Source organism: Peromyscus eremicus, chromosome 6 (assembly GCF_949786415.1).
Source record: "Peromyscus eremicus chromosome 6, PerEre_H2_v1, whole genome shotgun sequence".
NCBI lineage: Eukaryota > Metazoa > Chordata > Mammalia > Rodentia > Cricetidae > Peromyscus > Peromyscus eremicus.
In genome coordinates this window covers 87,078,480-87,094,454 of record NC_081421.1, presented here as the reverse complement: position 1 = coordinate 87,094,454, position 15,975 = coordinate 87,078,480, and the positions used below count along the sequence as shown (strand labels likewise).

At 33.7% G+C, this 15,975-nt stretch overlaps 1 protein-coding gene across 3 annotated transcripts in view; it reads right to left on the bottom strand.

Annotated features, from left to right (window-relative positions):
• Positions 1–4,648: 4,648 nt before the first annotated feature.
• The window catches only part of Olfm3 (olfactomedin 3), a 44,085-nt gene continuing 32,758 nt past the window's right edge, over positions 4,649–15,975 (bottom strand). For all 3 annotated transcript variants that reach the window (XM_059264982.1, XM_059264984.1, XM_059264983.1), the window contains 2 exons: positions 6,532–6,638; positions 4,649–5,326 (listed from right to left, as the gene is read on the bottom strand). In XM_059264982.1, the coding sequence (XP_059120965.1) occupies positions 4,649–5,326; positions 6,532–6,638 (785 nt within the window). The remainder of the gene's footprint in view (positions 5,327–6,531; positions 6,639–15,975) is intronic.

Sequence of the window (15,975 nt, the reverse complement as noted above, 5' to 3'; positions counted from 1 at the left end):
ACTAGAAGTATTACAAATATTGTTTGACAGAGCTGTAGAGACAGGAAGAAAGAAGTCATGTACCTCATTTATATCTCAGGGTGACAGTCCATTCTTTGAATGACTTTACATGGAAGGTTTTCAAAGTGTATCTCTCTAAACATTATTGAAGTCTATCCCTGGAAGACTCCAAGACCTCTTTATCATGATAATTTAAAAATTTTTTCATAGTTGTTGACATAATGAGAACATAATTTTCATATTTTTATTACAGGCTATTCTTACCAGAATTAACACATGAAGACTTATGTATGTGTTGAGAGCTATATGTCTTGGTTCTAGAGCATCTATTATTAGCTTGTAAATAAGTAATTCATTTGGTCATTTTAATACATGTCAGCAACTCATTCATTTCATATATATGTATGATACATGTATGAATTCAGGGTTCTTATAAAAAAAATCAAGGATTGTGTAATAAAAACCTAAATGGCAGCTGGGCGGTGGTGGCTCACGCCTTTAATCCTAGCACTCGGGAGGCAGAGGCAGGCAGATCTCTGTGAGTTCAAGGCCAGCCTGGACTACAGAGTGAGTTCCAGGAAAGGCGCAAAGCTACACAGAGAAACCCTCTCTCAAAAAAACAAAACAAAACAAAAACCTGAATGGCTATGTATTATTGCACTATAGAGGACTTCTATAGCACTTAACCTAAAATGGCTAGCATTTCCCTGAGCTTTTTTTCAGCATGTGTGGTAGGTAAATCATCTGGGTGTGTTAAGTTTGAAGGAGAAATTTTCAGTTGGCTAAGTTGCATAACTTATAATATTCTATTTGTTATTTAAGAGTTTTTTCATGAACCAAATTTACAATTCCTTTGAAAAATAATGTAAAGGCTGTAATGAAATCATTTTTTTCTTCTAGAAACTGATTTTTAAAATTTATGTGTATATCTGTGTATGAGTATGTGCATGTGAGGTCAGATGCACATGGAGGCTAAAGGTGATAGATTCCCTAGAGATTGAGTTATAGGAGATTGTGAGTCACCGACCTTCAGTCCTCTTGCACAGAACTAGGTATTCTACAAGAGAAGTAAGTGCTCTTAACTGCTGAACTGTTGAGCTGTCACTCCTCTAGATATTTATATTTCCATTCTGCTTTTCTAGTATAACCATTGAAAAGGTCAGATTTTATTCAATCCCAGATATTCTCTGTAGACCACGTTAATAACAAATTATTAAGATTTATGATACATTAAGTTAATTTAGAAAATGGAAACATTCCAGGACCTTGATTTCAGTAAAGATATAGTTTACTGAACTGCATGATGTGGGGTGCATCTGAGTGTTTTAGAAGTTACCATTTCTATCTGTAAGAGGTCAGTAATTGAGGTTCATAGAATCTTTGCTTAATTCAAGTGCCCCACTTGTAGTACTAGGCAGACTGCTCTACTATACAGCCTTTCTTATATGGTCCATGTCTGAGATGATGGAGAAGATGACTTTAACATCAAATGTTGCTGGATAATGCCACAGAAACTTATTTGTAGGGGTGATAAGGAATATGGTGTTATACTTCTTTAAGGTAGCAAGATGCAATCTTTGATTGTGCTCTTTAAACTATTCTATTTCTGTAAGGCTTGGTCTTTTGAAGCTCTGCAATGGTTGTATTTTTTTGTAGTTGCTCTAACTTGAAGGTATGCTTTCTGTTTTTCTCCAAAATGTATTCTTATATAACATTCCCAAAACAAGCAGTTGTTGATCTGAGAGCTGCTTTAAAATCAAAAGCTTTTCTTTTAGGAGATTCAAACTTCAGAACTAGTACATGTAAAACTCATCTTACTAGGTGAAAACTGTTTTCATTTTGATGGGAAGACATTCATAATTTTATATGATTATACTTCGGGAGTCATCACTCTGATTGGAAAAGTTCTCAGAAATTTGGCAGTGACTTTCAAATCTGAGGATATAGTTGTGTTTTTTTTCTTTAATTACAAGTAAACACCAATAGGAAGTTAATATTTTCTTAAATATTCATCACAAAAAGTGCTTACAATTATAAATAAATGAAACCACAATGGGGATGGCAACCAGGGCTACAGGATTTGTAATAAAGCATGACTAATCACCCATCTTCTCTGCATAGACTGTATCTGCTATTTCTCTTTTATTTCAAACATTGTTAATGCAATGGAAGATTATCATTATCTGAACTTGTAGAGATAAATTTAGATGCAAGTAATAAGCCTCGTGATTCAAGGTTCACAAATACAAATAACACACCAACACAACCCGAACACAGACATATTATTTGAATAACACCGAGTACTTTAATGATCTGATTAATTTAGAAAATACCAGTTACATTGCTCACTTCAGATGAAGATTTTCTGACTTTAGATTTCTGCACTGCTTGGGTTCATTCTATGGATGATTTTAAAATACCGATTATTTTCCTCATAAAATTACTTTATTTGCTGTAGATTAAAAAGGAAACAGTGATTAAGTTCTTATTTATTTCAGGCACAAAACTGAACATAATTTATTAAGGAAATGCTCATAAACTGTAAATATTTAATGCAAGTCATATTTTAAGCTCATGTTACCCCACTTCTAGTAACAATAAAATCTTAGCTTACTCTAGCAGCACATACACTATATATTGGATAGATGATGACATCATACATAGAAAACAACAAGGCTCTGTACAAGATGCACACCTCACAAATAAGCCATGATCATCCATATTTTAAATGTATGTGATACCATATAACGTAAAAAGAATGGTTCCTATTAGAGTCTGTCTACCTAAAAATTGATTCATTTCTAAAACTGACATGATTTTTTTAATCTTATACAAATTGCTATATAAAGTATGAACTGCTTATTTTTGTGATATGTGTAGTATGACAAATGAATCTCCTAAATTTTCCAACTCTCATTTGTAGATGGGAACTTACATAAAAGTTTGGGAAGAGAAGTCACTAGTATTAAAAAAAACCACAGGGTGCCCATGAGATCATACTTACGTTTTGTTAACAAAAAGTAACTACTCATTCAACCTTGAGTTTCAAGATTAAGTAATTAGATTCTCCAATTTTGATGGGATATTTGAGGATAACTCTTCACTTGCAGGATTTAAAATGAATTACTCTAAATATCAATATCTATTTATAGAGTGCTTTGTCTGCATTATCATATGCTTGTTTTAAAAATGTGGTATTATATATGTATGACATAAAAATTTATACTTTAGTTATATATTATTTATTTTAGTATATATTTTTAAAAATCTAAAATACAACTTCATTAATTTTAATAAAGCTGCCTTGGGGAATTCTTTTTAACATATGGAAAGTACTTCTAAACTCATTGGCATGTTCAACATTTGATTTTAGGTTCTGTAGAGTTAGTAACATAAATATCAAAGTTTTGTTTTTTTATATTCCTTAATTTTGAACCCACTGTGAGGCAAGGTATCTGGAGATTGCCTTATTATTTCATTTTCTGAATTGGTGATTAATACATTTGATTACCAAGACAACTCCTAATTCTTTTCATCATTTTCTTTTGTACAAGCTTGCCATTAACTCTTCATGGTTCATAATTTTAATTAGAAAAAATTACACATTTTTTCTTTCCTTAATACTCTTCATGTGCTTCATATTATATAAGAAATGGCATTATTGAAAGTTACATGTAAAATATGTTAAAATACTAATATGTATGTTCATAATAACACTACTATGATAAATGAATAGAATCAAATATAGACTTTATAACACAGCTACGTATTTTATCAACAATTATGTGGGATAGTTCCAGGAAACAGGGTATTATGACATTGAATTGGTGTTCAAATTCAGAGCCAATGGTGGAACGAACTTAGGACAAAACAAAGATACTGTATAGGATCCCTGGTTTGATTTTTTTTTTAAGTTTATAGTGCTTATGTGAAGGGGTTAGCCAAGAAGATCTTTCTCGACCACAGTTGCAAACTGACTTGAATAATTACTGAGATTAAATTTTAGTGCACTTTATAAAAAATACGACTTTCACAGAAGTGAAGAAATACAATTGTACGATGGTGGTTACAATGATAAAAATATATATTGCCAAGAAAATGTCAGCAAGAGATTTCGAAATGACTGCACAGCACCGCATCAGAGAATGTGGTAACAGCAACATGATTGATAGTATTTTCCATATAAATAAAATCTTTAAATCTTTTTTTGTAGAAATAAATGGGAGAAAGTGCTTTTCTTTTACCTTAATTCCTATGAAAATATTTCTTAATGTAGAGCAAGAGACAGTAAAAAAATGACAGTTCAAAAAAGAAGACATTCATGCATTTAAGCCACCATTAGTCTGGTTCTAAGACAAGGCAGATCATTAATCTTTTGCAAAACTAAGACTCTAGCCACTTAAACTCTTTTTAGTGCTTTGCATGACAAGGGCATGATAGGCCCTGTGAATTTAGTAGTTAACATGTGTTTCCAACAACACATTAACTTAGACAAATACTTTTTGAAACTCCAAATATACAATAAAATACTTCACTTTGGAGAAATGATGACAAGTCAATCAAGGAGAAAAAAAAATGAACACAGACAGGTTCCTATGGAGACTATCATAAATGACAGTGAAGACAGATAAAAACAAATGACATTTGCCTATGTGTCATCTTCAGTCTTAATGATGTGGAACAGGGTGACATTGAACAGGACCTGATGGCCATTGTTCCAGGCATAAAGAGCTCTATCTCTTGCATTGTAGTCAAGCATGGATATGTGAAAGTATTGGTTATGGAAGGGGATGTCCGTGTACTCATATGTGGAAGTTTTTGTGGAATAGGAATAATACACTTTGGCTCCAGTTAAGTGGGAGTTTGTGACATACAGAGTCCCACAGATCATGAAGGATTCCCCTGCACTTCTCTTGGGATAGCCGGTGCTCCAGCTCTTCATCACCTCCAAGGTATCTTGATTAAGCTGGCTGATGACAATATTGCCTGCATTTTGGTTAGTTGCGTACACAGCCCACAGCCCAATTTCATCAGCCATTAGGTCGATGTCAGAGAATCCACCCCATGTGTAGGGATATACATTGTGAAAGCCAGCATACTCCAGGCTTCTTTGGGCTAGCACTCTCCCTAAATCAAAGCTGTACTTGATGATGATATTACTCTGATACTTGTTAAAATAGAGTGAGCCATTGTAGACAACATGGTTAGTTCCTGCCCACTTGAAAGGAAGATTGTATGTCCTTGATTCAGCTCCACTGACAAAGTCTGCAATGGACTTGTATTCACGAACTATTTTATTGTTAGTGTAACTGTCCATATACCAGACCTGAAAATAAGGGGAAAAAACAAGAGAAACAAATGGAGTGATTACATTCTGGACTTTTACAACAATTCCAAAACAAAGACAGTAACAGTCAAAGTTTCAAATTTTTGGTGCCAAATGTTCTTAGTTCTAACCCATTGAAATGTGATACCACTGCCAGCCCTTGTAAAGATGTTGTATGGAGGGTCAGCAAAATGGCTCAAAATGGCTCAGTAGGTAAAGATGCTGTCAAGACGAACAAGCTGAGTTCCATCCCCCAGACCTGAATGGTGGGAATCAAGAATCACCGCGGTTCTCAGACCTCTCTCTATATGTGAACATGCAAACACACACAGATACATTATCTTTCAGAAAAGAATATCTGTATGGAAAAGAAACAGCTGAATTTACTACCTTCAAATTAATTTGCTTTTTCTTTTTTATTTCTGGCTAGTTAATGCCTATTGCTGACTAAAACCATCACATGTTATTCCAAAGCACATCTCCTGATTTAACGACATGATCAAAGACAACTGAAAGACTTTATCTTTATCCTGCACTTTGCCCTAAAAATATATCTATTTTATTTTACATGACAAACCTATGGTTTCTTTGTAGTTACCACAGAACCTTCTAGGAACTGTTATTCAGTGGATTATCTTGTAGGTTTTAGTGAGACTATTGCATTAATTTAATAACAAATATCATTTGGATAGGACTATTAAGAATCTTAATTCATAATAAATTCATTAATAAGCAGAACTATAGTAAAGTTACTACTATATTTAATTGTATAACACAGACATTGTCAACTTGTAAAAACATGCTAACTAGTTTCAGTTGTATTTCTTTTACAATTATCTCTAGCAATATACTGATTTACATAAAAATTGGTTCACTACTCAGTGCTTAGTTTTTTAATATAAAGATCATATTTCTTATAGAATAATGAGAGAATTTTATATGTGTATGATTTATACATTTCAAGCACAAACCAAGACTAAATTCACTGACGATTAGACTAGACTGTACTGAAGAACTGTAAGAGGAACATATTACTAAAATAGGTTTGCTCCACACATTAGATATATCAGCAGTTGTAATTGGAAAATATCAGAAATAATACTCCTTACACCAGAACCCATATCATGATGAAAAGGAATAGCCTGGAAGAAAATAGTATAAGAGAAATTGAATTATAAGCAAAAGCATTTATAGAAGTAACATACTCTGTTATGTTTTTCAGATGCTAAGGGATCCGTCATCCAAGCACCAAATCGAGTTCCAGATGTCTTGACTGTGATGGGGCCTGTGATTTTCATCAATTTGCCACATGCTGAAATTAGAGGAACATAAACACGTTGGTTGAACAAAGTCAATGAATCCAATACAAAACTCAGAAGAAAACAAAGGGGGGTATATAAGACAAAGTAAATCCATGAAATGAATGTCACATGTTCGGAGTGAATGAGCATCATGTTGACTATAATGTATTTAACCCCTCAAAGGAGCCATGGCTTGTTATTTTGATGCTCTAAATGTAAATATAATACTATAGAAAAATGGTTTATATGAACTGAAAAGAAATAAAGGAGAAAAGTCATATCATTATATCAATCAGTCCCTGCTTACTCTAAATAAAAATGTTGGAAGCATGGTTACTTTCTTTTCTTTTTTTTTTTAAAAATTTCAAGACTTTGTTTTCATTGAATGACATTCTTTTTTTAATAGGGAGTAGATTTTTCTCTCATACAATACATCCCAACCACAGTTTCCCTGCCCTCACTTTTCCCAGTTCCCTCCAGCTCCCTTCTTCAGATCCATTCCCTCTCTATTTCCCTTCAGAAAACGTCAGCCCTCCAAGTCAAATAGGACAAAACAAGCTGCAATAAGACAAGTTGAAAGTCCTCATATGGAGGCTAGACAAGGCAACCTAATAGGAGGAAAAGAGTCCTAAGAGCAGGCAAAACTGTCAGAGATGTACCTGCTCCTGTTAGAAGTCATGTTAGCTTGATTTTCAACCACCGGGATCTCTCCCCCTTTCTTATATCTTATGGTTCTTGACAGTACATAAGCTAGACAGAACTCTAAAGTTGATTTTTAAGTTCATTTTTCCATTGAAATACATCCTTATACAACACAATAGTGAAAATTTGATCACAGACTCCTTGAAAGGTATAGAGTATTGAAAGACCCAATATAAAGATAAAAGGGCTTGATAGAGCAACCATAAACATGCAAAGAACAAAACCTTAAAAATCTCATGTTTTCAGACTCTAAGAGAACATGTAATGAAAGTTTCAGTAACCCAATGTGTAACAAACAACATGAATTTCATGAAAAAAAAAATATATATGTACTAAATATACATACTAATATTTGTATTGATATATGTAGTCATTTTGACTGTGGATAGGTCTTAAAAACAGCTGTTGTTTCATAAATGCCAGGACAAAAACCAAGGGCAAATATTTTTTGTGGATTTTTAAATAGCAGAATTTAGAAGTAATTTATCTTATACATTTTCATAAACAATCTGCCTATAAATATTTACCTTTGGTCTGAACAAAGAAATAACTTTCCTATTTATTAATTTTTTCCTTTTATTTTTTGAAGTCTTAATTCATATTTTTTCTATATTCCTCTGGCTAGTGTAAAAATTGATAAATGTCTAGTTCATTGCTGCTGGTGCCTCTGTCTTGAGCAAAAAAGAAGAAATGCTTAAGGCAAATCACGGACAAAAGCAATCTGGCTTGGATCTTATTTTGATTCATATTTCTCTATATATGTTCCTCATAAGAATAATTTGTAATTGGTAGGTAGGACACCAAGCTGCCTAATTAGGAAGATGAAGCATGGGGACATGTTTTGCTTTGTTATTGCAACACTAACTACACATTCTGTAATCCCTAACTTTTTAGGATACCTGAACTGGAATCATGTTCCACTTTCTTCGAAAGGAATTACATGTGATCTCACCTTTTTTTAGTTTATCATTTTACAAATTCTTAAGCCCCAGTTTATCAAGACTGGGCAAGTGATTCATGAGAATCAATATATAGGTATATGCATGCCATATACCTGTATCTATCTATCTATCTATCTATCTATCTATCTATCTATCTATCTATCTTCTATCTATCTTCTATCTACATATCTGTATCTAGCTATATCTATATATAGCTTGGGTTAAGCCTACTTGGAATATGGCAGTTCAAATTGTTATCAACACATGAAAACATATGAGCAAAGTAGTCTCCATTTAAATTAGAGATGTTAAAATATTTTGAATGAACCTAGTTGAGTAGATGATATGACTATATGTTATGTGAAAATGATGTTTAATGATGGCCCACATAAACATTTACAAGTTAACAGATGAAAAGACCATGAAAAATTCCAGTGTGCATAGATTGAAATAAAAATATATCCCCCTCTCCAATTAAACCATAGAACAATGTATATGTTTTTTCCCCTGAAAGATGAAAAATAATGGCTTAAAACAATGGACTAATATATGCTTTTATCTGTTCTATTTCCTGATTTCAATAAAATTACAGTGGAGTATAACAATAAAAATATTTTTTTAAATCCCAAAGACAAGGGAAATAGTTCAAAGAAGTACTTGTAGATATCTTTCAATAAGTTCCTCAAAGGAACAGATGATGGAGAGTGGTTATGGAAGATTTGGAATGAGATGTGTCAGCTGGGGCAGAGTAGGTAATGGCTGAAGAAGGAGGTGCATTACCATTACCTTGAAAAAATGAAGTATGGACTCAAAAAATATGGAGAGAGAACATTTGGAGTGTTCCAGTGAACTGAAAGCGTGGGCACTACTGAAAGAAGGTTAGAAGCAATTGATCGCATTTCCTCCCCTAGATGTAGGGCTCCAAAACAGGTCAACACAACTGCAAAACCGTGTGTTAGTTTCCCTAAAATATTTAAAGTGGATGATGTAAATTTTGGAGGCTCAGCACAGGCGCCGCCTGCTTAATGATACAGTCTCCTTGCCTATTAAGCATGGAAAAAGTACCAAGCTCTGTGTAAATACTCTAAATGGCCAAGGGAATTGTTACTCCAAATTTTAAAGTTACTAGATAATACTGATAGTTTTAAAATTGCAATAAAAAACAATAAGCAATTAAAGACGGTGTTCTGATAAAAGAGAATGCAGAGAGTAGATAAGACCCTTTCCTCTTTAGACATGTTTATACTGAGCATTTGGACAGTGAGAGAAAAACATAAGAAATCCATTAGGAAATGAAAACTATGATTACATGTTATAAAAACAGGTAGAAGGCCGGGTGGTGGTGGTGCACGCCTTTAATCCCAGCACTTGGGAGGCAGAGCCAGGCGGATCTCTGTGAGTTTGAGGCCAGCCTGGGCTACCAAGTGAGTTCCAGGAAAGGCGCAAAGCTACACAGAAAAACCCTGTCTCAAAAAACCAAAAAAAAAAAAAAAAACAGGTAGAAGATTAAGAATATTTTCCCCAAACTGAAAAATGATAACACTGAAAAAGGGCGAGGAGGAATGAGACATAACATATTGGTTCCAGTATTTAAATAAGATTTCTAGAATAAGAGACACAAAAAGAACACGGGAACTTATTCAATTTTTGTACAGTACCTGTAACAAAATTACTGTGAAATGTAATATAGTTAAGAACAAAGTAAAGTTTAAACCTTTCAAGGCATTTAAGATGCTTACATGTAAACAAGTGAGAATTAGATTGGAATTGAGCTTTTTAGCACCATAGATACTGAAATGCAATATGGACCCAGGCCTTTGTATTGAAGAAGAAAAATCCAAGGAAGACAATGGAGGATCTTTTCAGATGTGCAACATTCCAGAACTTTATGTTCTGTAGCATTTTCTGAAGAATTTACTTGAAGATATGTTACAGTGAACAAGTTATAAACTCAACAGAGGAAGAAGTGAGATAGGAAAACAATGACTTCTTGCATGATGAGAACTGTGCAGGAGACGTTGAGAAATCTTCCAGAATAGACAGCTGTAAGAGAAGGACTTGCAATATCTTTGTGGAAATATAAATTAATACAGCCATAATGGAAATGATACAGATATAAGTATGCTTAACCTGATTTAAATATCACATATATGCATATATATACATATATATATCCTTATATGTATCTATATGTATGTATAGGGACACATTATGTTACCACCATGCTCAATTTGAAGATTTTAATACCAGTTAAACTATTTTTTTTTAAAAATAAGGATAAGCAGATTTGATCTTTACATAGACTTGGATTTAAAAAAAAGATTTATTAGTTTTATGTCTGTGGGTGTTTGTCTGCATGTATGTGTGCACCACATGTGAAGTATCCACAGAAGCCAGATCAGGACATTGGATCCCCAAGAACTGGAGTTACAGTTGGTTATGAGCCAGCGTTGAGGGTTGAGAACTGAATCTCTGTCCTCTGTAACAGTGATAAGTATTTCAAAATGTTGAGGCTTCTCTCCAGTGTAAGACTGAGACCTTTGAAGAAAATCTGAATAAGTGAAGACAATGACTTAATTTTTAACTTTTTGAGACTGTCATACTATGTAGCTCAGTTTGGCCTGGAATTCACTATGTAGATCAGGCTAGCCTTGAGCATGCAGAGATTCCCATATCCTCTTTCTCCCCAATACTGGGATTAAAGGTATACACTATCCCATCTGTTTTACTGATACATATTAAAGGATATTTCATTGAGTGGCACAGATATTATGATACTAGATTCATAGAGGAAGAAATTATGTCTAAGTCCATCACTTAGCTTCCAGGAAACAGTGTAACATTATCATAGTACTGTTAACATTTACATTTAACCTAAAACTAATCAGCTCATAATCAAATTACCAAAAACTTGACTGGTACTCTGCTCTCTGATTATAGAAAAGACAAAATTTATCTAGAGATAGCAGAAAAAGATAAAGTTCATATTGTTAAGAAATACAGTTGTGAGACTAGAAGGAGTATAGAAGAGTGACTGTCTGTTTTAAAAAGCTATAATTATAAAATATTTCCTCATTGAAGATGAAAAATCTGTGTTTTGAAGCCACAAGTAGTTTGATTTTGGTCAATATTCATGAGTTGTCATAAAAGCATACAAGGTAGAAACATGAACAAAAGTAACTCAAGTAGGAGATGTTATCTAAATTTTCAGCTAACAGAGTAGGAAATCATTCAATAATATCTATGGTTGATTTTTGAAAGTAGAAAATAAATGTATTATTCAAAGCACCGATTTAACCAATACTATGTTCTAAAACTAAGCTGTTAAATGGGTTAAACTCTGGGGAAAGGAACTAAAAGTGACTGTTGGTTTCCATTCCAAGCCCTTTAAAAATTTTAAGCATACTATTTTTGCCATATGTGTGTAATATTTAAATTATGGTTTAAAATGTTAAAGGGGGTGTAAAAGCCTCATAGCCACTAAATTTGAAAAGCTAAAAAATTTGCATTTATATATTGCCTGTTGAAATATGATTTCCAGGTTTTACATGCCATACATAGATAGGAATTGGACAGAAATGAGAGTGTCACAGACAGAAGAAATGAAACTTGTGAATAGCCTGCATCTTATTATTTTGAGTGTGAGGCTTAGACCAAAATTGAATGTTTTAAACTTCCAGTTCCATTTTACAGTTTACTTAGCAAGTTCTGTGTCTTTACCTCTTTAAACTTCAAAATATGGGAATACTATGATTATAACATTTATTCATATATTTTCTACAACAACAAATGTAATCATTTTTAAAATATGAAAAATGGGGAGGGAGAAGATACAGAAGGAGAGGGAGGGCCACAGAAGAAAATGGCTGATATTCCGAAGGAGAGGGAGAAGCTAAATGACACTGAGGTTGTTTCAAAACCTTAAGGAGGAGATGGTGTCTGAACTGGCCTTCTGTAGTCAGATTGGTGACTACCCTAATTGTCATTATAGAACCTATTTCCAGTGACTGATGGAGGCAGATGCAGAGACCCACAGTGAAGCACTTAGCCATGCTCCTGGAGTTCAGATGAAGAGAGGGAGGAGAGATTATAGGAGCAAGGGGGTATCAAGATCATAATGGGGGAACTACAGAGAGTTGACCAGAGCTAGTGGGAGCTCACAGACTAACAGCTGGGGAGCCTGTGTGGGACTGAACTAGGCCCTCCAAATGTGATTAACAGTTGTGTGGCTTGATCTGTTTGTGTGGTCCCTGGCAATGGGACCTGGACTTATCCTGAGCACATGAGCTGGCTTCTTAGAGACCATTCCCTATGGTGGGATTCCTTGCTCAGCCTTGATGCAAGGGGGAGGGTCTTGGTCCTCCCCCAACTTGGTATGCCAGCCTATGTTGACTCCCCAAGGGAGGCTTTATTCTCTATGAGGAAAGGATGGGAGGGTTTGGGGGAGAGCAGGAGAAGGGGAGGGAGGGAAAACTGGTTGGTATGTAAAATTAAAAAAAAAATTCAAATAAATAAAAGAAAATAAACAAACAAATAAATAAATAAAATAAAAAGGAAAAGAAACATTCTAAGGCATATTGTCAACAAATTTATATTTCATTGCAAGTCATAAACATTTTCAGATAGACTATTAAATTTATTATTAGAATTATATATAAATGTAATTATTTCTGTTTAATATATCTTTTATTTAAGCATTGTTTTAGAAAATATAGTACCACTCTCTTAGACTTTAACTTTGTTAATCTCTTGTAACTATATAGATATGAATTGTACATTTATATATTATCTTTCTGAAATATGTTAACTATTAATTTGGAATTATATTGATTTACTATATTTGCGTATATATATTCGATTATGTTTATTTTCACAATCTCAAACACTTCAGTTTATTCAAATATTAAATATTTCCCTATTTTGTTCTTTCAAAGACTGGCATTAAACTGTATCAGTACTCCATGAACATTGTGTCTTATTTTTTCTCCAGTGATTGTGTTGTCTGCAATATATATTGTTATTCCTATTGGTTTATGTTTGTGATAACTAATAACAGTTTAATAAATGTTCATAACTAAAAAAGGCTTTAAGGATTCATATTATTTTATATTAACTACATTTACATACAATATACCAAAGTGTATGTGTGTATACACACAAATAGCATAAATAAAGCTATGCCACATCTAACAAAAACTCAGCACCAGGTGTGGAACCCACAATTGGAGATGCTGGTGAGGAGTGACCAAGAGTCTCCCCAAAGAATGCAGCATATTGTTATTTTTCTTGGTTGCCTTTTATAGCTTTAAGATAAGTTCCTATTGCTCCAGGTACCATGTAATTTGACCACACGATTAGGAATATTTGGGCTGAATATGACCCAAAAACGTCTTCCCAGAGGACTACTTTTTATAGTATCAGAAGTGCTATGCAAACTGCTGATAGAGAGAAGCAATCAGTTATCCTACCAAGCTGATACCCACGAATCACAACAATGACTAGAATGGTAAGATATTCCTAAATATGTATAACTTGTTGGTAACCAACAACTCTCTAATTCAATTCAGGGCCTACTCAACAGGAAGGAAATCATGCCTGATACTAGAAACATAGTCAATACTGGGGGTGTGTGAGGTTATAGATTTTAGAGTAGAACTTATTAGTGCCGCTTTACTAGACAACTTTAATTGCTAGTTGCTTTCAAAAATACTTCTTCTTACACCCACAGGTAAGTGCCCCTTTTACCCTTCATCAAGGCAGCATCTTTTGGCAGCATACAGAGACCATTACAGAAAACTACAACTGGTTAAAATCCAAAGAACAACTGATTGTGGGGTCCACAACCCCAATACGTCTATAATAAAATTTCTGCACCTAGGGCTCAAGGAGCATCATGAGACAGCATGGAAAGATGTAAGAGCCAGAGGATCAGAAAGTCTGCTGTGAGATTGTGTTTTCTAGAAAGAATAAAGAAATTACGTCCATGTTAACATCATCAACATGGCTGCCTAAGCAAGACTTAAACAATGAAAACACAAACTGATGTGGAAGGAGAAATCTCATGGGACTCCACAAATAACTCAGACAACTAAAGGCTCCTGAGAAAGGGACAATTAGTCTTTCCCAGAATGAGTACCCTGATGGGATATGCAATGTCAGACGGTCTGTCCTGAAATCGCATGCATACAAGCAACACTAAATGGACTCAGCTGGTTGCATTTATATATTTATGAACACACACACACACACACACACACACATATATATATAAAATAAGTCATGAATTTGAAAGGAAGTAAGCAGGGGTAACATGAGAGAGCTGGGAGGGATGGGACATTAGAAGGTTTATAGAAAGGAAAGAGAAAGGGAGAAATGACAGAATTATATTTTAATTAACATTTAAAAATCATAAAGAAGATAAGTTGATTAGAGTTATATTTCTAATGAATTATTACAATGTAGTCCAGCACATGGTTCTTTAGAAATGTGTTTCTCAAAGTTCTCACTCTCTACTCCTGAACATATCTTTTAAGAAAAATTATGTTGTCTGTTTGATCACTTCTTGGCCTTTTGCTAAGAGAAAATGTAGAATCTGTTCATCATTTTAATAAATTGTTTGAGGAATATTCATTTGACGTTACATAAGGAAATTTAATTGATTTTGAAAATTTTATAACTTTAAATTTTCTTAGACATTTTGGTTATAATCATATTATTTTCAGTATGTGCAGATGATAGTGTGGAGCTATGCCTTCAAACAAAGATATTTTAAATCTATTCTTTGACCATGGAAGATCCCATGGACACTCATGAAACTTGTGCTTTGCCTTCTGGTTCCTCACTGGGTTATTGTTTCTCTATCATCGACCTCCAAGTTCAGCATCTACTCACTTTTTCCTATCTTTCTAGTGACTCACAATGTGCAATGTTTGACATTGTCTTCCCTTTCTTGACCTCAATCCATCAGAATTTTTCATCTGGAGATATGTTTCTTGAGTAACCTAGTTTCTTAATAATAATCTATGAGGCACACTTGAAGTAAAGTATAGCTGAATGTTCATGTGTCTTTAACTCTGTTAATCTTAAATAAGTGCATGCATTTAAAAATTTAGACTCCACCTAGGTAGGTAGGTAGGGAAGACTTCTAGCTTAAAATCTGAGATGTAATTGACAAGAAGCAACCTCCTGGCTCTTAAATTGAAGGGAAATTTACTTAAGGTTTTAGTTTAATTAGCATATTAGCCATTAAGTGGTTTAAACATGTAGAAGGCTAGCTGGGGAAAGATGGTGTTTTAAAATGGTATGTAGGGGGCTATAAGTTAAGGATACCAACAGGATTTGGATCTGGATTGTATCCTTACTCTTTTAAGAAACACATGCTGGATATTTAGAATACTACTCAGTACACAGATAGATACTTTAGATGTATTAACTATTGTATGTGTTCCTGCTACAGATCTAATACTGATAGAAAAAGAGTCCATATCATTAAAGTTGTAAAACCAATGTGAGTATTTTGTTTTATTTTTTTATAGATATGATCTAAAAATCACAGAAATTTAAAATAGATCATTAGAAAATCAAAATAGCTATGAACTACAATTTAAAAAGATAACTCTATCTACTTTATGGATAATAAATTGCAGAGAGCATGAAGAGTAGGGAGAAATATTCCCTATAAGTTACCACATTGTTTCGGTGAGGG